This window comes from Plodia interpunctella, chromosome 8 (genome assembly GCF_027563975.2).
Source record: "Plodia interpunctella isolate USDA-ARS_2022_Savannah chromosome 8, ilPloInte3.2, whole genome shotgun sequence".
Classification (NCBI taxonomy): domain Eukaryota; kingdom Metazoa; phylum Arthropoda; class Insecta; order Lepidoptera; family Pyralidae; genus Plodia; species Plodia interpunctella.
Window position 1 is genome coordinate 10,891,439 of NC_071301.1, and position 26,437 is coordinate 10,917,875.

General features: G+C 36.2%; 2 protein-coding genes across 5 annotated transcripts; one reads left to right on the forward strand and one right to left on the reverse strand.

Moving 5' to 3' along the window:
- Positions 1-213: 213 nt before the first annotated feature.
- On the reverse strand, positions 214-18,749 carry LOC128671910 (organic cation transporter protein-like). 2 transcript variants are annotated; one of them, XM_053748746.2, is made up of 11 exons: positions 18,555-18,749; positions 8,766-8,825; positions 7,632-7,801; positions 7,337-7,556; positions 4,391-4,491; positions 3,942-4,090; positions 3,424-3,524; positions 2,746-2,973; positions 2,037-2,343; positions 1,443-1,624; positions 214-930 (listed from the first exon to the last, which is right to left on the reverse strand). In XM_053748746.2, the coding sequence occupies exons 2-11, from the start codon at positions 8,787-8,789 to the stop codon at positions 652-654; spliced, it is 1,761 nt and encodes a 586-aa protein (XP_053604721.1). In that variant the 5' UTR covers positions 8,790-8,825; positions 18,555-18,749; the 3' UTR covers positions 214-651. The 2 variants fall into 2 exon arrangements, with proteins under 2 accessions (XP_053604721.1, XP_053604722.1); XM_053748747.1 differs by lacking the exon at positions 18,555-18,749 and adding an exon at positions 10,609-10,752.
- Positions 18,750-19,489: 740 nt separating this feature from the next.
- Positions 19,490-26,305, forward strand: LOC128671911 (organic cation transporter protein-like). Of its 3 annotated transcripts, none has more exons than XM_053748750.2 (8): positions 19,490-20,816; positions 21,368-21,567; positions 22,151-22,373; positions 22,716-22,890; positions 23,504-23,710; positions 24,084-24,518; positions 24,590-24,771; positions 25,149-26,305. In XM_053748750.2, the coding sequence occupies exons 2-8, from the start codon at positions 21,383-21,385 to the stop codon at positions 25,314-25,316; spliced, it is 1,575 nt and encodes a 524-aa protein (XP_053604725.1). In that variant the 5' UTR covers positions 19,490-20,816; positions 21,368-21,382; the 3' UTR covers positions 25,317-26,305. The 3 variants fall into 3 exon arrangements, with proteins under 3 accessions (XP_053604725.1, XP_053604723.1, XP_053604724.1); XM_053748748.2 differs by having other exon boundaries at positions 19,491-20,816; positions 22,716-22,971; XM_053748749.2 differs by having other exon boundaries at positions 19,491-20,314; positions 22,716-22,971.
- Positions 26,306-26,437: the final 132 nt, after the last annotated feature.

The following is a 26,437-nucleotide window of genomic DNA, read 5'->3' on the forward strand; positions in this document are numbered from 1 at the left end:
AGATGCAACGAGCCACGATAGCTTTATATTTCTGAAACATGATGTTGATTTGTCTTTGTTTATTTATTTATGGGTATTTCTCTATGGTATGACTAATTTTATAAAAAAAATATAAGAAAAACGGTGACTAACGTTTAATTTCTCCTAGTAATATTTTATTAAGTTCAAAAGTAGTCGTGTTTTTGTTGAGGGAGTAATTAATAGGTAGCACAATTTATAATAAATAGTATTTAATAATGTGCAGTAGCTTAACACTCAAACTATTATTTAATAATAGGTTAGTAACTAACTCTTAGTAATGTAAATATTTCGCTTCCCACAGCAGGTAACAGCGCGTACAAATCAGAAAAATACGATCTACTAAATTCCTTAATTACAATATCATTGGCATTGATTAAATAATATCAAGACATACAAATTGTAATTTCTACATACATGAGATTAATCTAATTTATGGCTACGGAATCACAGATACAAAATTTACAGCTGATGCAATAAGAAAACATGTTAAAGTAGAAAAAACTAAGTACATTAAATAATAATAACCTCTTCATCATGTCCGCACTAAAGTTCACCCACATATTGAGATCGTTCCTATGTCTTGACACGCAAGTTCTATTGATATTCACAAATCACTTTGTCCTAAGTAGGTCATCGTAGACTATCCTTACTCACAAAGTCAGTCAGGCCACCAATATTATTATTACATGATTTTTCGACACTACGAGATATGGTGTTGATTTCTCCAGCTTCTTCGTCCCTAAACTGGGGAATTTCTTCTCCATCTTCTCCATCTCCGATCTTCTCTGCTTCCTCAATGTGATCAGGCAGTGCCGCCCGACTGGTGTCAGGTAAAAGTAGGGTTAGCATCGCAGAGCAGAGCGACACGACGCCGAACACAATGCTTGGCATTCCAGATAAGTAATGCTCCTGTGGATGGAATCTAGCATTAGAACTATAACATAAGCGTATACGTAATATATATGAATATATTACGTATACGTTTATGTTTGAATGATCAAAGGATAGAGAGTCTACTCTTGATTATGGTTCTACCAATTACGTAACATTAGATACGTCATATAAAAAAAAATTCGTCAACTTCACCCAAACTTTTAGAATAATAAAATTCCCGCGGCTATTATGATCATTAAAATTACTTATTCTTATAATATTGTTCTGTAATTTTATTAATCTAAAAATGTAATAGTATGTACAAATACGAAATAAAACCACATGTACGTAAACTACGGTACGTAGGTCATATTTGTACCGTAATCTATAAGCACTACTGTTGCGGCTGAATTACATAATGTGAAGGTTCATATTGTTACGTTCCGGTGGTTTGAAGACAAAAGACACTAGGTCTCAAAATCTCCAAATATTTGCTATTGTTTATTTACATCCTTCGTATTTTAAAATAGATAAGTACTTATACTTACCAGCAGTGGCACTTGCGGCGCCAGGACAGTGCCGAGCCTGCCGACAGTGTTGGCGATGTTGGTGAGCGAGTTGCGCGAGGTGGTGGGGAACACCTCCAGCGCCACCACGCAGATGGAGAACAGCCCGTAGTCCGTGCACATCTTGCCGAACACGTACAACACCACGGATGCCCACGCCCAGGCTGCAACAATTGATTTTGTTTATTTGGGGAATTTGGGAAACACACTGTTATATAGAAAGATATTAAATATTACACAAACCCATCAAGATCACACAAATGACTATTACGATCGAACAGATGTTCAAATAGGTATATTGTGTTCTTTGTACATTTGTTGTAACAAACATGCAACATATTATTGAACGAGCTTCTAATATTTCTTTCTTTCCTATCTTCGTATGTTGCATTTTGGCTATGACGCCCGAATCCCGAAATTAGCGTAGAAAAAAGTAAGTGTACAAAAAACATAATTTTGTTCCCCTTTAGCCGTTCTGTTTCTGCAGATTTAAATGTTTCTTTATGACTCTTATGCGCAGTAAGATTTTTAGATCTAGATTCAATTAGATTTTCGGCCTACATATTAAGTACTTACATTTGGGTATAACTGCGGACATGATAAAGAACATAGTGCAGAGACAATACGCCACACAAATGGGGGCTTTTCTGCCATATCTAGTCAGCGTCAGAGCTGTGATGATTCTCGTGGGGACAGCGACAAGCAGCAATATGGACATGTTGAGATATCTGTCGCCGGAGATGGTACTGCTGTTGATGATGGTGCCGTTGAAGACGAACATGCCGCAGAAGAAGCAGGCGGCGATCAGGGCTACGCGGAGGAGCATCTTCTTCGAGCGGAGAACTAGGGCTAAATGCGGCTTCTCTGGGCGTGGGTGGCCGGCCTGGAATTACAAACATTTTTGAGTCAATTTCATATTTAAATTAAATTGCTTACGTAAAAGGTCAAGCAAAGTTGCATTGCCAATGTTTAAAAAAATTTAGTCAGTTTCGAACGCAACAAACTCCAACCAATGTGACCAATCAGCCTAAACAGCAAAATATGTTTATTGCAGTAACTCTGTACTTCAAGGTAAAGATACAATATAATAGTACAATACAATATAGGTAATAGTTTCCACAGTTTACCCTTACAGCCATGCAATATTAGCGTTAAGTTACCCTGATAATACTATATTCTTCTACATGTGAATTTATTACATATAGTTATTCAACTATGATCAAGTTATCAAATTAGTTTAGATCAACCACAAAGTATGTATCAAACAGTTTTTTTCATATTTTACCTCATCAGCCTTAGTCCTCTGTTCCGTGATGCTGCGCAGCATCTGCTTGGCCTTGGTTGACAGCGTGATTTTGTTGATTTTAGCCACTTTGTTCAGCACCCTCACAGCCTCGTCTTTCTTGTTATGGGCCAACAGCCAGCGCACTCCTTCGTCCACCAGGAAGATGTAGAAGACCACGACGAGTAGTGGAGCGTAGATGGCTCGCATCAGGTGGCGCCAGTACGGAATCTGTGGACAGTGATTGAACATAATGACTTGTACAAATAAACAATTCAGTGCTAGTATATGTACGACACACACGACGATCATCATGATGACTTGGTGAAAAGCTGAAGAGATTAAACTAAAATTTATTTCTCGGTACGATATAGGATGCATAATTAATTATCCTTATGACGAAGTCTCATATAGTAATCATTCATTTATTTCAGGCAACAATGACAACAATTTATTTGTTGTCTGAAATTTATATAAAACAGTTTACAAGACAATCAACCCAAATAAATGTAAAATATAAGAACTTGAAACGTTTAATTTACTCAGATTCATTTTGTGAAACGTCTAAAAGTTGATGCGTTAAACTTTAACGTTTATCGTTTTCAGAAAATGTGCCCAGCAACGGAATTTAATTACTTATGAGATTATAAATATGACTTTTTAAATCCTACACAAACAGACCTTCCAAGCTATGAGACTGAAGAAGGCACTGCCGAAGCTAGACATCATGTCTGATATGCAGGAGAAAATGACGCGCCGCTTCTGACTGACGGTCTCTAAAGCTGAAATCAAACAATTAAATAAAATTTGTCACTAGTGTTATAGTGATATGATTAACACACTCGATATGTAAAACCAAACAATATTTTTTTATTGCCAATAATTTATAAGGCCATTCTGATATTTTTCATCACAGTTTTAATAATTCCATGGAACTAGAAAAGTATTTTTTGGAGTCTTTGTCTAAATAAATATATAATAATTGAAACTAAAAAAAAAATCATAATTACAGGTCTCAGGTAATGTGTTAAAATGAGGCAAATGGTGATTCCTGTGACTCTTAGAGCGAGGCCTTTTTTGCACAACGTCGCGCTTCGCTCCGTCAACGGAAAAACGTAGTAGCGTAGCAAACATATTATATGGAAAAATTGTGAAATCCATGTAAAACCCTTTCAAAGTAGGATGAAGACAGCACTCACAAAGCACCAAAGAAGCGTTGCCATATCCGAGCGCCGTTTCCAAGAATTCGAAGACCAGCAGCATCCAGTAGTTGACGGAGAAGGACTTGACCAGCCCGGCCACGCCGACCGCCAGCGGCGTGGCTACGATGACCACCTTCCTGCCGTACCTGAAACAGTTGAACAGAATCCATCGTTCATATACGTATCTATTATATTCCATCATGGTGGGGATTCTGATTATTTTTCAATAGAATCTCTTGTCACCACGCATTTATCATGAAAAGAAAGTGTATACTTAGGTAGTTACATATCTTCCGTTATTACTTCCATAAGGAAAAGCTTAATAAAAAAATGTTATCTTGAATTGAACTGTAGGTACCTATTTTTATCCGAATAAAAGCTTCTTCTCAACGACTTTGTTTCACTTTGTTTGTACTTCAATACATGTTACTGCTGTCCTTCCTCACCTGTCCGATATGAAGCCCAAGAGCAGGAAGGAGAACACCAATCCCATGTTGTGGACAGTTCCGATCATCGTCCTCTTCCACGGTTCGCATCCCAGGTTGAACTGTAATCAAAATATCATCCAAATTAAAGTCATCGCATTGTAGTCAAAGAAGTTCGGACAAAAAGACAAAAGGCAAGTGGTAAGCGCAGCGTAGGGCGTTCACGAAACATTGAAGTGTGTTAAAAGCGTTCTTATAGTACTTGTAGTAAGTACCAGAACTTGGTGGTAATGGACTAGTGGATGGAAGGATGGAAGCAAGCAAAAAGTCCATCTGTCAGTAACGATACAATTTTTTGCAGGCAGTCAAATCTCTATAAATGTAACCAAATTGCTTCTATTGCAAGTAAAGCGATTACTTATACATTAGGTGATAATTGAGCATTTTGATTATGATTGGTGCTTCCGCTGGCTGGTTCAACTGACCGCAGTCAGGAATCCTTGAACTTGACACCAGCCACTATGGCAACAACACATCAACTGTGAATTCAAAGTCATGTTGTGTGGTATCATCATGGTCGATACTTAATGAAGGTAAGATATAAAGCAAGTAGTTAAATTTAGGACATCATCTTATTTAACTAGCTTTAGATCGCGGCTTCGCCCGCGTGAGCTTCCCACGGGAGCGTTTATTTTTCCGGGTTGAAAAGTATCATATGTCCCATGTCCTTCCCCGTATTTCAAACTACAAACTACATGACTGTATATGCAAAATTTTAAGAAGATCGGTCGAGTAGATTAAGCGTAGCTTAGCTAGCTAGCTAGCTTAGCTCTTTAGCTAACAAACAAAAAAACTTACTTTCGAATTTATGATATTAGTACGTACTTATAAGGATTAGTTAGAATTGGGATTCATAGGACTTCACGCCTCGATCTCATTAATGATACTATTTTTTTTATTGTTCCTTTTTTTGTGTTCTTTCTTTCCTTAATAATGTATTCAGTCGTTTTTCCAATGTTGGAAAGTTTAAAAATCAAATCATTTATTTGTCAGAATACAGAATTACAATCAGGTGGTCATGATATAGATAGAACATGCATTCTGCCTTATAGGCGTACAAATATTTAACTCTCAATTAATAAAATTATCAATAATACCAAAAAATTAATAATATAATAACAATATCTAAAGAATCTTTAGCTAAAGAAACGTGTATGTCCTACAATTGTTGATATTAGTTTCAGCAGGAACATTGTTAGTGCAACTACTGACCACTTCGGGATAATGAGGCTGTTCAGCGAATCATAGACAACGTACCATTCCGCACGGCGCCGCTGTGCAGCAGTTGTGAGAACTGGCCGTGTCATCGTTACGGACATAATTATTCAAGCATGCCTTTTGTGATTGTAAGCAATACAATTACGCACCCATCAAAATATTTACATTCAACTAACTCTAAGCAAAGGGATACCTCCCAACTAGTGTAGCTACGTATGAGTATTCAAAATATATGATATGTCTAAAATTGGTAACAAAACTTCGCAAGCTGCACAAGCGGACTAATAAAATGATTGTGGTTGGGGTTGAGAATGATGGTGACGTGCAAGATTTATTTACCTCTGAACTATCTATTAAGCACCGAATTCATAGCTGGTTCAAGGTAAAGTAATAAATATTGCACATCACCCAGAAATGAACTGAACTGATTGATCTGAACGGTGTCCTAATTAAAAATTGGAAAAAATCCCTTCAAAAATGGCAACTTATACGTCTTTATACATCCCGGTTTCGCTCGCGTAAAACTATAATAGGTTATACACCTAAACCTTCCTTAGAAATAACACTATTTATTGATAAAAACCATATATTATTCTTTTATAAATACCGTCGAAAACCGTCAGGTCGTTTTTGAGTAAATCGCATTTATACAGACAGTCACGATTTTTGTAATATGGATAGTGAATGCGGCTTAGTTTTTTGTATTTATGAAAATGGCAGATAAAAGAAGTACCTTATGTTAATATTCATACATGCGTAGTGACAAATGTAGGTCGGTACATTAGTAAACATGGCAGATAGAATGATAATTAGGTAATGTTGAGTGAGGCGATAGCACAATTAGTACCTAGTACCGGGTTCTTAGGACAAACTAAATTCACAAATATGAGATTAAAATGACTTGTGAAATAAGTTAATAGCCATTACTGAATTAGATTATTTTATTCAGTAATGACTATTAACTTACTTGATGATTTAATTATTTACTAATCAGATTTTTTAAGGCAACATTGACATAGTAAATATCAAACATAGGAAAATTAAATGAAAAGGAAATTAAGTACATATAAAAAATATTTTAATAGATACTTAATATCAGCCTGTGTCACTGCTAACTTGGTCATCCAATGTAACTTTACAAAAAAGATAACAATAATATTGAACAAAGAACACCCCCCTTTGTAACAAGAACTTTAGTGCTAAAACATATTTTTGTGAGATTTATTTCCTTCTCAGACAAACAGCTAATCGTTTCAAATAAATCCTCAAGTCCTCGTAATGTATACTAACGCACAAAAGGCCAATTGCACATTACCCACAGTGCAGTAAATTGTCAGTTATATAAATTTCTCCTCACGTGTTTGAACATGCCGCTAAAATGCGAGATAACTTCACATAATGAATGCCCTCGTAAACACAGAATACTTACAATACTATATATTCATTTGAAATGGAAAAAGAATCCGCCAGACAGCATGACAATGTATATAGGCAGTTAATTTATCGATATAAATATTCTAGGTCAATTCGTAAACACCTGTGTACAGCATTTGTGTCCAGTCGATCGATTGGAAAAATATAATTATGACTTGCATATTTATGATTATGACACTATCAGATCAGGCATGTCATTATAATTTTCCTGCGAGATAATTTCTTTTATGTAATGCAGATATTTCTTTAGCATACCTCAGCTACTATGCTGTTGTAGTTTTCATAGACGATCTGTTCGCATGCCACAGAGCTGTTGAAATCGAAGTGGTGTGGCAGGCAATACCCGCTGTCGTATTCCCTCAACGCGGGTGCTATGGGCTCAGGTCTCTGACAGATCTTGGTATCATTCAGGACGTAGCTGATCCATGAGGCGTTGAATCGGGGGTCGATGGCGTCGCACTCCGACACGACGCATCTGCAAAATTAGATCATTGTAATAATGTTGTCTACTTAATTAAAACTCTTATATGTACTATAGCAAGTGCTATACCTGTGGAGCACTTCAGCGGCGGTGAACACGAAGTTGAAGTTGCACATGGCGAGAAAGGAGTCCCGGAAGGCGAGCAGGAACAGCAGCAGCAGCTGGTACTTGCCGAAGCTGCCCAACTCGCTCAGAATGCCGTCCAGGTTGAAGCCCTCGTTCGCTGCCATCTCCTCCTCCTTGAGAAATCAAACAGGTATTTTACTCGAGTATTATTATAGCTTGCTAATGTGGTGCCCCTTTCCCCAAACCATGGCAGACTTATTGGACTGCCCGATACCTAACACCTGCACACTGATGATCTACATGACGCCAGACGCTGTACCGATAACGTAATATTGGTCCTCCCAAGTTTAGTCAAGTCAGTACGCTAAGACAAAGACGTAGTTTGCGTCGGCCAGCATTTTGCCCTAGTGTATAGCTTTTCAAAAAATATTTTGTTAGCACTCATTTATGCAAAAAAAACGTAAGTAGGAAACGTAAGCCAAAGCCGCGAGGTTTCCATATGCTGACCTCCAAACTTCAAGGAATCGTTCATCGGTTTCGTCTATGCATTGGTATCCTAATCAGTCACACATATGTATGTAGATGTGTAAACAGCGGCTTAATGACCATGGCTAATTGAACACACTTTGGTAGCAATCAATAATATTATAGTTTAGGTAGTTACAGTTCAAGAAACCCTTTTTATTAAAAAATGCAGGATCGTGTGAATTAAAGAGATAATGTTTCCATAATGGAAGGTGTTTACATAAATAAAATAAAACCATAATATTCCCACCTATAGAAAAAAATCTATAGTCAGGTTTAGATGCTGAAATAAAAACAAACTCGCGATGTATTTGTATTTCCGTGTGAACTAATGTAAACAGTATTTCATATTTCTCTCGAGAACGTCTGGTCAACGCCGTGCAGGCAATTGCCCCAAGTGTGCGAGGTTGTTTAGAAGCAATGATAACAAGGAACTTGCAGTTAATATGATAGATGACCACAGAAATTAGAAAATTTTTAATTACCTATATGTATAGTATTTCTCAATAAGCTACAAAGTGGAGAACTGGGTAACCGGTGAAATGAGAAATAAACTTTTCCACTTGGTAAAGTTTTCGAGTTTTAGTCGACTTGAAATAGAAAACTTCTCACCTTTTCTTTAGTTTTCTTCCCCATTCCCGGCCTCGCCAGCTGACGTCTGCACCGACCTTTCTGAAACAAACATTTTCTGAAATCAGAATCGGTGGTCAACCATGACATTCTTTTTACTTTCAAAATATGCAGCAAGCTATTGGTATGTGAAAAAAAATAAGATATATAAATAAATCTATATAATCTGGATATAGTTCCAAATCATATAGATAAATCTATATAATTTGGAACTATTTCCTATAGCTACATATCCTAGGTGGCCGGCCAAGTTTATCATATCACGCTAAATCTTAGCTTGGATGGCGATATTATAATTATTTTTCCTACCATTGCTAAAGTTATAGATGTCCAAATGTTATCTTTAGTTTTAAATATTATATACTTATTATTACAGATTTTTTAACATGTCAGAGTTCACTTTCTTGTTTAGCTTACAATTGAGTTTTTAAAATGTTTCTTTGACTCTTTTGTTTCATTTATTTAGGTCAAGTATCGGACAACGGTACATTACTGGGCTCCTTTTGTCTGTCGGCGTGTCTTTGTATCGCGTCCTGTGATTGGGATGCGCATGCGTTCGCGGCCATGGACGTGTCGGCTTTTAGGATGTTCTGATGTTTCTCCGAAACCCGTTATTTTGCATCGCATTTACATACAGTTTAAAGTTTTTAGAATTGTGATTGTTTTTTTGCAACGAGTTTGAGCACATTTCTATAATTAGGTACAGTATAATCTCGGTAGATACTCTGATTGTGACGGGAGAATAGAAATCAATAGAGGACGTCACCGACAAAATACTCGATAAAAAAGTCATCATGCTGGATTCGACAAAGCGAAAACGATTTTCTACTTTGGTTACGTCTATTTATTTACTTTTGAATGAAGTGCTTATTATATATTTAAAAATTCAAACTGTAATTTTATTCGTTAGATTTTCAAATTGGGGTGTAGGTAAGCGACTGTGAAATTGTAATAATTTGTGCGTCATTCATTCGTACTGTCACGAGCGCGAATTTAAACCAAATATATAAAAATTAATTTACTATACCTATATTATTTTCATAGAAAGTTTTCGTGATCAGTTTCATCTTATCCCGATGACTCCCAACATAATTTGTCCCGGATTGCAAGCTTGTATTATTATTAATTTTCAATAGGCCCGTACTTGTTGCTATGTCACTACATTCTACTCGGGAGAGCGAATGCACGCTACTTCATAAACAATAAATCATGAAAACCATTTATAGTTTAATTCGATTTGGGTACTCAAGCTGTGCGGGCGAGAATCTGATTTATGAAGGTCATCTTGAAAACTATGGAAACTCATAAGTTTGATAATAATATTACTTAATGCATGACTTGTATGTGAATGAACAGGGATTTGAGTTTTTAAATTAACGAATTTTTATATCATCATTGCACAGTCAAGTAATTCGGATAACAGTTGAAATTCTTCTGTATCGATTCAGACAAGCTGGTGCTTGGCCCATGTGAATGTTTGACTCATGTTCCACACATCGTTCACGCAAATATCATACTAGTACTGCATTATATATGGTTTGTCAAAATTTTATTTAAGCACTTTGTCGGCATACCAAATTAGTTGTTATACAGGTATCAGATAGGATTAGATAAAAGCTCTAACCAAGCAAGCAAGCATCAAGACAAATAAGCTACAGAGTCCAAACAACGCCTGCAACTTCTCTGGCAAGAGCATACGAAGAGGAAGACGAGTCCGTGATATCCTTTCCGAAAACTTTGGTAGATGAAGCTCCGGGCTTTATATCCGCCGTTATAAATAAAACCTAGCTTATTCAGTAAGTATACAAAAGATTTATTGTCGTACCAAAATTCACAGAAAATCCTATTTCAACAATCCAAATATCCAAAGGCACTTCATTCACAACACAAACACTATATTATAATATAGTTTAAAACCAGTCAGTGGGCGGGCTGACAGTGGCTGCGCGCTCGGCCGGGGCGGGCTTATAAGCCTTCGTAACGGCAATGTTTCAGCCACGTAACTAGTATAACACATACTTTATACGTAATTAGTTACACAATTTCTATAGCCATTGTTTTGTATGCATCAACTTGCAACTAACGGGGTATCCACGAGGAAACCCAGGAAAATGTGTCACTAACTAGTGACTTTGAGCGACAGTATACCGACATATACCAATACATATTAAAATATAGGCGCGGTGCTTCGTGAATGTCTAATATGCATGAAAAAAAATTGTGTTTTAAGTAATGTTGATGCACATACAACAGTGGATCCCTAGGTGGGATAAGTACGCCATTTGATAATATATTCACCTTTTTGTACCGCATATATTTAACATTTGTTCTTTGTACAATAATTTACAAAGTCTCTTCCGTCTATCCCTGTATGCTTAGATCTTTAAAACTACGTAAGCTATTTTGATGCGATGGTTTTTTCGTGTTTTATATGTATATAACATGCATAATATTGCACCCGTGCGAAGCCGGGCGGGTCGCTAGTTTCAAACAATGTTCGTGTAGCGTGAAAGCCATTCGATTGCTTCCCGTTCGTTAGTCATCAATCCTAGCCCGGACATTGCGTTGTTTTAGTAATGACGTTGTGGGAATTTCATGGAACTGTTACTAAAAATTGTTTTTTTCTTGAAGAAATTATGTTTTGAATTCCAGACGTTTGAGTCCGTGTTTGCGTGGCCATGGCTTGACGCTGCTTTCGACGCGCTTCGGCCGAGGTATTAAATAAAACTATACTTATAGTTTTGATACAATTAGCCATGGTCCCGACGCAAAATATGTAACAACGTTGAATCATTAGTGAATTGAAGTAAAAACCGTGAATTTCGTAGGAAGGACTAATATTCTTAGCACACTTCTAAATAACCTTCTCACTCCTTACGTATTTTTTATTATTAATTCTTATTTTCATAGATAAAAAGATTAATCTTTTTCAGAATGACATTACGTATGTCTTTCAACTTTTTCTCCTGCACTTTTACACTATTTTTAGAGATTATTACCCTGTAGGTAGGTATATACGTGAGCAAAACTCAATGAAGTTAGTAGTTATCATGTTGTTCTTATTTAAGTCTGTGAAGAAGTTGTCAATAAATAGGAAACGATCAATGGCGTTTTTAGAAAGGGTAATGTGCGTCAGCGGCCATTTTCCATTTCAAACTCACCGGTTGATAAATACTTACTGAAGTTGTCGGTAAATTAAGGAAATAAAACTATTATTGCAAAAAAAAATTATTTGCTAGAAACAAAACGATTGATTTGATGAGAACATGTGTCAACATCAAAGGTTATAGTTGTATTACTGAGGTCTTTAAATCATGTTATTTGTATATATTTAAATAAGCACGCAACGAATAGTCGTTATGAGCTAGACCTCTGCGAATCAAGCGCGTCCAACATCTCACCAAATTGACACAATATATCAAAGCTATTTCCGTGGAACTGCCACTCGCGGACCGCGACCTATTTATCATCAAATTATAATTAACAACAAAGCCGTTGACATTTTTAAATAATTAGCTAGGATCAATCGATGTTGACATAACACTTGACCTGAGATAGTGCAGACAGAACACTGACCTATAAATTATAGCAAATAAAAATTTAAATTCTGTATTTCTATAGTGATAATATGACAATTCAATGTATAGTCGTGTGTTGTCTATGATCACTTTACAATAATTTATTATTTAATCTCTAATTTATTCTAATTATATGTAGAATTGAGCAGGCAACTAGTAATTTTATGGACACGTATTTATTTAATTGTTTATTTCTTTCTCCGCATCACGTGGCCAAATAAAATCAGTTTAAGACTCGTTGCTTTCTCAATCAGAAGCCCTACTTTCAAGCTTCCTTTTACATAAAGATTCTCATCCAGCAAGTGACCTCGCGTAACGCCCGTCCAACGTAACGTCCTCATTTCGTCAGAGTAGGGTCCACTCTTCTCATAATATTTACTCATAACCATGGATTGCTAATATAACTTAATCATATGACATCCATTGGAGAATACTACCTACATGGATCCTACAAATAGAACATTCTACAATCGTGTAACAACAAATGAAAGTCTCCGGAAATGTAATATCGTGGAGTGATTTGCGATCCACGTGTGTTACGGACAAAAGGCAATATTTACTGAACTTTACATAACAACCAACAAATAATGGTATTGTCGTTACTAAACTTATGGAAGTAGAGATTGTTGTTTACGCTTAAATTTAAAAACATCGACTTTTCTTTGATTGACGAACTGTTATATTGATTAGTTTACAGACAAAATGAAACTTTATGTGTTTATAGATATTTGTTACTGTGTCTCTGTTTATTGTTTGTTCTTGGACATTATTTGCTAAAATATTGTTTTTCAGTTAATTACAGTTTACATAGTAATATAGCTCGATAACTTATAGCTAAATAATGTTAATTATTGTTTCGTTTTCGATTTTCTTTCAAAGTTACAAAGCATTACTTTATAGATAATAAATTAATCTAATTGACTTTAAGTCTTGTTGATGATACTGACAACTTCCATCGAATAGCATGAAGTTCATGTTCTGGTCTCAGATATATTATAGTGCAATTTGTCTTATTACTCAGTTTACCATCGTTTCTTTTTACGTTCTCAGTGAATATTGCTGAATTTATAAAGCCGAAATTAAATATTACTCTAGTATATACTCCACAAACAAAAACAACGTTCCTAATTACTTGATGATGATAGCATAGTATATAGTTTTATTTAGTTTAATACATTCAAAAAATACCAATAATATCTACTAAGCTATAGTCCCTAACATAAACAATACCAATAACTCATCGCAGATAGATCACCAATCTATCGAGCGGCGCGCGCGATGATTGACATGAGTCGATAATTTCTCTAAATTACGAGCACTCATTTCTCGCTATCACGCGGTTATCAGGCGGACTACAAATTGCGGTGACGACGGAAGACAAGCAGAGTTCACATGCATTTAAAAATGACATCGTGTAAGTTGAACATGCCGGTCTGGCTGAACACGAAAGGCGGGGACGAATAGGCGCGAGAACTAGTAGTAGTAGTAATAGTGCTCTTGTATTGGAGGCTGAGAATAAAATTAGGATCGCTAAACCCAGATAGTTAGCAGAAGCTAAGTATGTATCCTGCTACTATTGAAGGAATGCATCGTCGTGAACAACCTGATTCACTGTTTACTGTTTTCTGACAATATCAAGCATTGACAACCCTAGCAGTGCATTCTCCAGCAAATAGTATCATTATTCATTAATGAGCTATCTCCATGTTACTAAGTTGGAGCTAACTGTCACACGATCCAAACATTGTTAACTACCTATTACTGAACAACTAAAGATGATAATATATTGTCCTATTCTTCAATAGGTTTTACAATAACTTGTACACAATACTTATCAATAACTCATTTTTTTAATAAGTATGTGTTAGAAACAATAAATAAATATTGTATTAATACATAAATAAATAAATATATTTATTTATTTATGTATTAATACAATGCGATCAGTCCGTATTAATCATACAATTAATATATAATAATATATTAATTGTATGATCTGACTGATCGCATTGTGTAAATATATTTTTAAAAGTAGTTGTTATGACCGGTGAGATTTTTGCCGCTATTTTTGTGAGTGATCAGTCCTCGATGGTCAGAGAGAATAAACGCTGTTGAAATGTAAGTACGTTTTATTATTTAATTTATCTCTATTATAATGAATAATTGTTTATCATCACGCTTATTCATTACATAACACTCGTTATTAGAAAATTCAAGTAAATCTACGTGTATATTTCACTTCTGAAACGCGGGAATAGTTGACAATTTCAAATATGCCCAATGAACCTCTAAATTTATTTGCCATGTTCCCGGCTATCCTACATATGTTTTTATTAGTTTTAATTTCTATTTTATGCTAATTATAATAAGTTTATGAACATTTTCTGGCTTAATAATTTCTAAATACAGAAGTGGGCCTAACAGAAATGTCAACGTATAATGTGTCATTTTGATTCACGGATTAAAAACAAACCTACACTGTACACTGACCTTCCTATTCCTGAACGTTTTCTTGCCATAAATACAATCGATAGTCTACATTTAAACAATGTCAAAGAAAAAAATACACAAAGAAAGCAATACATCGAATGTTTACACCGGGTGCGCCGTCAGGTCACGCTTCTCATAGTAATACATTGTTATCCAAAGTAAACGTAGATATACATTTCAGCACAGTCGGTTGATGATATTTGGGAGGGATATTTGCCTCAAGTTAAATACAGTCATGTAAAATAGCTAGTACTTAATCCGAAAATGAAAAAAGCAAAGTTTTTTAAATTATAGAAGAACAAAGAAGAAAGTGACATGGTTGATAATAGATAACATCTAAATAATTACAGTATGAAGACACTTAGCAGAGCGGCACAGATCGCATCGTGGATTGTCACTGGACAATTGTTGATGAAACAAAGCAGACTGAAGACAACGCCGACATGATGACACGGATTTGCGGATAAATATATCTGAGGGAATCGGACCAGATGTTCGAGTGAACATAAAGCAAAGATAAACAACAAAATGAATAAAGGATATATTTAAAGCTCATTTTAATTTGAATATTATTGCATTTAAATCGCAAGACAAGAATGTCGACTGTACAAACAGCTAAGCTTAAAAATTATTTGAGTAAAAGTGGTGCCTTTATATTAATCGTCATGTCACAATATAAAAAAGGAACATAGCAATTCGCCATGAAGTAGGGTGGTTCATGGTGAAGGAATCATTTCCAAAATCGATCATTCATAAGATTGACATTACTACAGAACAGAGTAATTAATGGAAAGTCATATAGTAAAATTCATTCTTGTCTTTGTTAAAATTTGAAAAATTGTAATGACAGCGCGACTGCAGCGGTCGAAACGCTCTGCGAACCACCCAGTAGCTACCTACTTCAGGACGAATTTCTATGTTCCTTTACTAGCTAGCATCCAAACATTATATACAAATCTCAAATTTTTAATTTTATTTTCAATCTGAAGCCCTTCAAAAGGCCGATCGACGAGAATTTGTACAAGCAGGACTGAAAAGAGCTATGAAGTGTAGTGTCGTAGACTAAGATCCCTTTAGGGCCGGTGCGCCGTTGAAGAGAGAAAATAGTAGGCCACACCGGCGGTTGAAGGTTTAGGCCAATCTCAGTTTAATTTAACGGTAGCTGCGATCTCGAGATAAGGAAATATTATGAGTGTTCAACACGTGACGGCAGTTATAACGAAAAATAATTACACAATCCCAGCTCATGCTTTTGGTTCGCTAGCGCGCACCCGTGACTTCCCACAGGACATACAACGGTATTATCAAAATATAAAAATACTTATTTTGTTACTTCAAACAATTTTACACGTCGTCAAGTCAAATGATCTTCGCTTATATTCTATAATATATATCGATATTTTCTATATTTAAGCTGGTTTTATTAGGAATATCTACTTATTATATTTTACCACAGAGTAAATTTCTCTTAACCTCGCGTATTCGCGGTTTCTTTCGGGGCTGTGATGTTGCGATGCCCGGGGTCTCCGTAACCATTTACCATTTTTTTGTCAGTGATCTCACAATATAGCCATACTGTAGCACAGACTATAATGATCGATATTAAATGTACCTATACAATTTACTTAAACTTCCTAATCATACCTAGTCGGACTCCAACACTTTGTTAAACATTATAGAATGTTTAACAAAATGTTGGAGTGGCTTCATTGCAATTACTCTCTTAAATATAAGGGTTCCGTACGGAACTTGAAAAAGACTTGCACATTTTATTGATATCGTATCAATAAAATTTGCAACGGAGAAGATTAACTTAAGTAGCTAGTCTCAAGTCTAAAATGATAATCTAATGATTGTACCTATTGCTTACAAATCATATAATAATATATAAATTATATCGTTTATAAAAACGATATAATTAAAAGATCGTTATAACACAAACAGAGCTAGCTTCGCCTACAAGTCTTTGACCCGATGATATGGTTAAATATTTATAGTTATCATTATCACTTGTGCAAAGCGATTTATTCATATGATATTTAGTCGATATATGTATTATATTTTGTGTAACTGATTGTTTGTTTTACCTCAACCACAAGGACAAGGACTTTAATGAGTTATGTATCTTAGCGCTACATAAATAAAATTTAAAGTGTAGCTAGTGGTCTCTTTATATTCATACTGGATTATTCTAAGTATTAGAATATTCTAGTTTTTTAATTACGATTATCAAAATAGTAAAAACTATTTGCAAGTTTCATATTTACGCTGTACGCGGGTTGATTAATTCGTGATAATATTAATAATAGAGCAGGAGCAGTGCACCGCAAGCGCAGTGGATTGTTTGATGACATCGCTGCGTCCAACACAATGAAGGAATATGTTTGCGTCGCCAGGACATAGAGTTACAAATGTATCAATAGCATATAGCTTCATTTTTTGTTTATTTCAATTTAAGAACATTGTAGATTTAATTTAAGATCATTGTTTGTTTTATCTTCTATCTCTGTCTATCTTCAGCCATCGTTTTGACCATTGAACAGAAAAAACAATTATTTTCTGTTCCATGCATTTTAACATTTGTCCTAAATAGGTATAATCAAATATGTAATTCCAAATCCAACTGTATCAAGAATCTGTAGATTACAGACAAACAAGAAGTTAACTTTTCCTAAGGATATTAAAAATCTGAAAGATATTATAATTATACCTTATTGATACTAGCACATACTCAGCAACCACATGCGATGTCGTCATAAAGTAAATCACAGGAGTAAAATATGTAACACTTAAAAATCTTTACATAATAATTTTATGGCAGCGTAAAACACAATATGTTATTCATAAAATTGCATAATAGTACATAAACCAAACCAACCTGAACAACTCTGTGCGTCAAGCTTTGCCTTATTTTTTAATAACTTTTCAGAATAAATTATTAATTAGATGTTTTATTATTGTTTGCCGTGCACGGCAGCTCTGTAATGTTCACCAGTCTACGCACATCGCACTGACACTTCCGCCATCAAGGAAATACATTTCATACTTGTTTTACATAATCATAATAGTGATCGTGAATTTCACGACAATCCACCTAAACATTCGAATGAGAATTGTGCGCCAGAATGTGGGCATTGTTACCATATTGTTGACAATGAACAAAATAAAACTTTTACTGATTAAGCAGCCGATATGATATGATACGGTATGGTACTTCATTATCCTTTGACTTTGTTGAATTGTTCATTTTAGAGTATGTACCTACGTCATAGAGTACGTACGTCATCTTTCAAGCTATATATGATTATAAAATTAATACTAAAAACAATAGTTACGTTTTTTGGCACTGGTTTGAGATGTCAGATATGTATACAACGTAAAGTCTATGGAACAAATTATACTTGCTCAGGTGACTGACTAGGTGTGTCTTATGAATTTCGATGATACTTGACAATTTTAGTTTAACATTGCCGTGCAGTTAAATATGTATATTTTAGCATTATACACATAGAATCGTAAATAACGTATAGCCGACTCAGAGACAGAAATTAAATAATTCGTTATTGTATTCATTAAGGTATTATATAAACTACCTACAAATAATGAAATTTCTACTAATTTGAAGTTGAACTTTTTACAGCACTATACGTATAATTCAAAAAAAATGGTCTAATTTTAATTCGTGAATTTATTCTAAACTTACCTGGTCAACACTATGTTACTGGAACCGGCAATCAATTTACCATCACTACACTGGCCGGAAATACACGAAAAAAAAATTGAATTTGGAATTGGAATGGGAAGCTGCGCGTGCGTGGACGCGGTGCGGACGCCGCGGCTCGGCGTATCGCGGACTACGCGCGGCGCACGCGGCGACCGAGGTAGTGTACGCGAAGGAAAGGCTTGTCCACAATGATCGGGCGAAGCAGACGAGAACAGTGTCACTCTGATTACAATTGCTATAGTAAGATACTTACCTCAATGAGATGACACAGTAACGCGTCTTTATCTGAACTAGCTGTCGTCTGCACCTCCATCCGCGGTTGCCTATGGCCGTAAACTATATCTATTCCAAATTTCATAAAATTGGGCCCAGTGACTTTGCCGTCAAAGTGTGACCGACTGACAGACTTTCGCGATTATAATATGTATTAAAGGGTAGACGACGCCTGAGTCTGTAATCTCGAAGGCTAAATATAACTGAAGTTTAGCCAAATAATTACTGATTGCCAAATTGATTCACTTTGATTATTACCCAATTCATAAAATTAAATTCAATGTCGATGGAATGAAAGGACTGAATCACTCGCCGATGGTACAGAAATGTTTGGGGACGCACAAAGTTGGACGGGGTCCAACTGATCTCAGAGCTTATTACAACTAAATTATCCTTTGTTTTGACTGCAGTTTTACATCGTACCTATTTAAATTAGTGCATTAGAAATATTGTTTCATAAAAATACGAGGAGTATATTTAACGAAATACATTTAATGGTAAATGTTTCGTCTACAGCAAGTATTTTCTCATCTTTACAAATCAAACACACCTAATTAATACTGAAATTCTACTACTTTGGTTTATATAATTGTTTTAAGTTACGATTTCATACGCGCATAAATATACCGTGATTACCGTTTTCACGGGAATTTTGGGAAATCCTACAGGAATTCCCGAATGCTCCCCTACAATCCCCAAGAACACTTACATACATAGACATAGCAAGTTTCGTGTTTCTATGCCCATTAGTTTCGATTATGCGTAATTGTCTATAGTATTGTGTAGTGTTGTAGTTTATATCTCGAAAATACTTTGGTCAAACGGTTTGATGGTCAATGGCGCCTGATAAAGATAGCGCTACATTGTATAAATGTAAGTAACATATTTACGCGGGTAACACCGCGGGGTGCAACTAGTACGGGAATAAAAAGTTTCGAAATTGTTCATTCCCTTTATAACAGGGATCGGTAACAATCACTCCTCCCTTTAAATAAATTAAATGATGCCTTTTAAATTGGAATAGTTAACAACTACATACATAAATGTGTCAGTCAATAAAATCTATGATATTTTGTTTCCCTGTATCTACAGTAGAGGGTACAGTACATAATATTTGACTTGTCTCCAATTTCAATAACTTTCGATAAATTTAAATACTACTGTACTGTACAAAATTATTAGTCTTACCAAAACCCTAAATCACGCTTTTTACGTGTTGATAAAATCTAATACTAAAAATGGTAATGTGAGCGCGTATGAAACCAGCCTCAGGCTTCAGCAATCATCAAACAAGCAGTAATTGCAGCGCATTACACAAACCCCGCCACAGTCAATGCGAAGTGCACTCGCCGTCACGTGCACTTATGTCGTTGCTAACCATACACCTGAACCCACATTTACTTGATCATTAGTATTTCCAGACGATGTGAAACATTAGTTTGCTTTAGGTACATTCAGGATTGAAAGTATGTAATCCTTATCTTTTATTTGTATTTTCAAAATCATGGATAAATATTTTAATATATTTAATATATCGTCGAACATGTAGATAGAGCCTCTTTCTGATTCCCACATGTACCCGGTCGTGTTCGAGGCTGTGACGACACGAAGCACGCTCAGCGCAAAAATAACCTTAAGGTTTTTGAAAATTCGATGCTGCTGCGATTTTATAACTTGTCGCCTGCCTGATGTAATCTTTGGGAAAGCTATTGTATGTGTCATACCTCGTATGACGTCCACGGGAGGATATAACCACACACTACAATACATGTAGAAAGAAACTATGTGTTTGCTATGACATTCATTGGTGCAGAATCCAAAATCAGTAAGCATGGGGAACACAGCAGATATTCCGAATGACCATGTTCTTCTTAGCGCGGCGACTCGACGAATTATATTTGTGAAGATCAATATGATGCCATCGATACAGCAGTATCTGTGTCACACTGATCCTTCAGCGTGCAGGAGGTAAGACGCGCAGGGCAAGACAGCATGTGTGCCCAGGTTTGACTACGAATGACTGTAAATTATATATTTCAATCCTCATCAATTATCAATCATAATTACTGTTTTTGCCCATGATTCCTGACGTTCCGAGATAGGGTCGTAGTCATCGAATGTCTGGCCGGTGACACAATCGCCGAACAGCTGAGCAGATGCCGACATGAAAGATCGAACATTACGTAGTTTGTAAGATACTTTTATTTACCTCAAGGAAAACCAGCAATGAACGTCGAAGCTAAGTACTGTAAGCTCTTAATAATGTGTCATGTCGTGTAGGGTTTTGCCTCTCAATAATATTGTTAATATTTCCTAGAATTTAACTCATTTTCACTTATTTTTGAAAACCCTTTTACTTGTTTTCGTAAATGATAAACAAATTTCCGATTAAATTTATCTCCATGTACGTGTTGATCCAGAACGGTTTCTGTTTGTCAATTTATCAATTTCCTAATTAAAATATATAAAAAACATGATTATAATTTAAATAGAAATCATTATTCATTCACGACTTACAGCAGTGTGGGAGCAAGATGGAGTCGAAAGAAAACGGAGAAAAAGGAGAGAGACGAATAAACTTGGACGACATCCTAATAAACGAACTGGGACAGTTAGGTCCTTTCCAAATCCGGACTTTGCTGTTGATCCTGATTTCTGTGATCTTCGGGTCGTGGGCCGCCAATGAGTACGTCTTCACCACCGCCAGGATAAATACAAGGTACACAACTCTACAAAACATCTTCCAAGTGACTTTAAAATTAAAGATGACATAAAAAGATGAATTGAAAACCTCCACCTTTTTAAGTCGGTTAAAAGGAGTGAATTGTGATTATTGTCGCCTTCCATATGATTTTCCCGTCTTTCATTTATTTTGAACATCTTTTATTTTGAAAATTATACCACCACCTTACTATCAAATTAAATGTCACCAATATTGCATTTTGTGATACTTCGCAATGGCTGCCGCATGTTTCTACTCGTGAACAGCATATCGATTTTTTTCTAGCACTTACATATTTTTGTACTCGTATACTTTGTCATACCACCAGAAAAAAAGTCTTTTTGGCATGATAGAGACCAACACTGTTCCCAGCAGTAGTCGTTCCGAAATGCTAGTAGTTTGTATAATTTATGACGTGTGATATATTTATACCGGTAAAGGCCTAATTTCGGAAATTTCTCATTTTCCTCTTATTTTCCTCTTATTTTCCTCTTATTTTCCTCTTATTTTCCTCTTATTTTCATCGACTATAAATCTTTGTGAAAACATTAGGAAAAAAAGATAACCCCTCAAACCGCAGATGCCTGATCCCGGAATGCGACGGCGCCCAGCCCGAGTTCTCCCCCGGATGGCTGGAGAACGCCATTCCGGGCACCGGGAGCTCGTTCGAGGGCTGCAAGCGGTTCCGCAGCGCCGGCAACTTCTCCCACCAGCCCGCCTGCCCCGCGCACGTGTTCGACAGGAACTATACAAAAGGGTGTGAAGAACGCGTTTATGAAAACACGCTTTCTGTGGTATATGATGTGAGTAGTACAACTACCTATATAACATTTCAGTGATTTTAAGTTTCCTGGAATAAGGGCGCCCAAGAAGAGGGCTTGATGTCACCGTTAAGGATGATAAGTGATCAGGTTCCCGTAGGATAGTTAAAAAGGAACTACTGAAGCGATTTACTTGAAGTTTGGTATGAAGGTACCTTACATACTGGGATAACATCTTATACACTTTATCCCGGTAAATAATCAGGTTCCCGAAGGATAATTAAAAACGAACTACTGGATCGATTTACTTGAAATTTGATATGAAGGTATCTTTAGCGATTTAAAAAGGTAAGTAGTACCTGTACATTTTTTCCGTACATCCAGTACGACCTCGGGTGCGACGAGTGGCGCCGCTCGATGATTGCCTCGCTGCGCACGCTGGGTTCGCTCGCCGCGCTGCCCGTCACCGGCCACATTTCCGACCGCTTCGGTCGCCGCGTCGCGCTCGTCTTCAGCTCCTTCAACCTGGCCTGGCTCGGCGCCGTCAGATACGTCGCCGGTACCTACAACGGCTTCCTCATTTCCCAGCTAGTTGAGGCGACCTTTGGATCTGGAGCGTTCTCTTGTGCTTATGTTATTGGTAAATTGCTGTGAAATCTTTACATGGCATGATTTAATATCATAATTTATCTTTAATCTAGGGAAAACAATATATTTAAAGTCATAACTTACAACTCGATAAGATCAATTTATTGATCTAAAATACGAAAATAATAACATCTAATATGTAATCTATATACTAACACTTGTTGTTATTATGATTAAAACATTAACAGATTACACTGTACAGTTCGTAACTTGTACTGCACAGTGTAGGTATAAATTGCGCCATAGATCGTGACGTCGTAGAAATTGGTCCTCACAAGTTTAGTAGAGTCGACGCATGTATTATAAGACCCGGCAGCGAGTGGTGATTTGTGAAAACTACTTGCTTTTGGTGAAGTAACTTTGGTGAAGAAACTTTGTGATGAAACATGCACACTAATTGACAGTTCATTTCACTAGAGTATGTGACTATTTGCCACTAGAGATAGAAGTAGTCTTAAAAAGTCAGGTCAGATGCATTAAGGTGATTAGGTACGCTAGTAGAAGTTTATTATTTATTATTATAGCCACTGAAATAGTGGGTCCGAAATACCGCGTGGCGGCGGGCGCGGTCATTAGCACGTTCTTCTCCGTGGGCCAGATCCTCATGGGGCTCATCGCGTGGGCGGTGCCTCACTGGAGGAGCCTCACCCTCGTGCTGTACGTCCCACAAGTGATCACACTCGCCTACCTGTGGGCCATCTCCGAGTGTGTACGCTGGTACTTGAGCAAAGGTTTGAAATTAAGTCGAAATCCAAAATAGACCTTCCAGGTCACTTATAAATAAGATTTTTAAAGATTCGAATCTTTTACGTTTTCATAGGTCCAATCCTATGGAAGCTGTGAGTATGAACGTTAGTTGTTCTAGATCTTTTAAAAGTATGCTTCCTTGATTTATTATGAACCATGCTATAAGTACAGTTTACGTATCTATATCAATTTTTTATGCAAGTTATTAATTTATAGCGCCTATATTGATATATGCATGACGCAAATTGTCGCCGGTCCGGCAGGGGCGTGAGTTCGATTCCTAAAAGAGACCAAAATATTTTCATCTCATTATTTTAATTTAGTAAAATGTCCATATACTCTATTCTCTGCTCCCAGGCCATTACGACAAAGCCGAAAAAGTACTAAAAAAAATTGCTGAAGTCAATAAACGTGAGCTCACAGAGAAATCCTTAGCCGCATTGAGAGCGACCGCCGAGAAAGAAATGCAAGAGGCATTGATTAATAAGACAGAGAAAGCGAAAGAACCCTGGCTGGTGGTGCAGGTGTTAAGGAATAAAAAGATTTTGCTGCGATGCGTGGTCTCTCCAATTTGGTGGATTGCAGTCACGTTTATTTACAACGGAATGGCTCTAAACGCAGTGAACATGTCAGGGAACCCATACCTGAACTACATGGCAGTGTCATCAGCTCAAATCCCCGGCTACTGGGCAGCGGTGCTGCTGCTAGGGCGCTTGGGAAGACGACCAGTCCTGATTATGGCGTTTTGGATTGGGGCTGCCTGTCAGATAACATATATATTTATGCCTGGAGGTAAGCATAATTAGCGTTATTTGTTTTTCCATTTGAGTAAACACATATATAGAATCTATTTTTTTTTTAAGATAAGCCCGGTGCGTCGTTGGCAGTGTACTTGATAGGCACATGCAGCAGTGCCATGACGATGACGGCCGTGTACGTGTACACACTGGAGCTGTACCCGACGCGGTACAGACACTCCTTGTTCGCATTCTCCTCGATGATTGGACGTTTTGGTGCTATTCTGGCGCCACTCACGCCGGCTCTTGTAAGTATTCAAGCACTGACAGAACAAATTTAAGTACAGATTTGAATTAAACTCTAAATAATATTAAATAGATCGATTAACTGTCCTTGGCTCATTATTAAGATTATGAAATCATAATCTAATTACTTATCGAAACATTGTGAATCCTCATGATAAAACGCTACTAAATTATCCATGACCAGTAAGTACATCACCTGTTTGATTAGGAAGCTACTATTTATATTATATTCGAACGTAACTATAATTAAGCTACAAACTGCTGATCACTCTCATCAGAATTTTCCTTTTATGAAGTTATGTGATTGATATGCAATTAGCAGCAGTTTAAGAACTTTTGTTTTCACATAGATCTTTTACCATCTCGTTGATATTTTCAGAGCGCGGCAGTGTGGGACAAGCTTCCCTTCGCGCTGTTTGGAGCACTAGCCTTGCTGTCAGGGGCGCTCATCTTTCTCACACCAGAGACCCTGGGGGTCGCTCTGCCGGACACCTTGGAGCAGGCCACGGAAATCGGCAACCCGAAAAATAAGCGCGCTGCCATTTAGCTTAGGAGAATTTTTATTCTGGGCTGTGACGTTTAGATTGAGCTGTACACTCATATTGTGATTATGACAGAATTGGTTTTTATGAATGTTTACGTGCCTTAGCCATGTTAGACATACTGAAGCAGGTAGTAGCTATTATTATCTCTGTTAAAAGTTAGATTTTCTGGGAAAACATTTTCATTTAATAGATAGGTAGTGTATTGTATACCTAGTAAATCATTGTGAATTTGTGTCAGAAAGAATAAATTCATAACTAACTAAATACCTACAAAATGCTTGCCTACCTACTTATTGGATACTTACCTTGTATTTATAATATTTACATTAGGTATATTATTTTGTTTAGTGAGTGATGTGTTACTCGTAAATGAAAGAAGACTAGGAAAATTTGGTCAACTTCCCGCTTAAAGCAGAATTAGTATCTACTGAAAAAATGGGAAATATCTTAGTTATCCTGCACATCTCCCAATATTCCTTTCTATCCTAAAATTAAATCACACAGATTTTACGGGATACTATACATACACAATACAATATTTTGTGATGTCATTGAGGTCAGTTTTGTATTAAATGAAAAGAAACTCAAACTCGTCAAATTTAAATATTTATTGCATTAAAAATATCTTTCTTATTTATTTTATTGTAATCATCTTAGTTATATACTTTTTTATACTTAGTGCGACGATGGAGTTATTGAGATTTTTAATTTTTGAGATTAACATATTCGAGGGGAGTTAATAATAAATAAACGTGAATAAGATATCAATAGACAACAGATTCAAAGGATCTAAGCGTTGAATGTCCAAGTAAATCATTTTCCCATTTTATTTGTACAGTTGTTTTGATTGTTTGTACTTAAAATGATTATAAAATATTCAACAACTGAGCATTTAATAAGATGACATATCAAATAAAAATATGAATCGCAAGTTGAGATTTTGAGAATTTTATGATATCCAGCGAAACATTGAATGCCACACAGGGAAAATTATCATCGTTATTAGAGTAAAGGGTATAATTAGATCCACAACAACAAATCAACGATGTCAAATCAAGAGATGTCGTAAATAATAATAATACCTATAGCTTTAACAAAAATGTTAAGGGTTAATTAAAAGAGA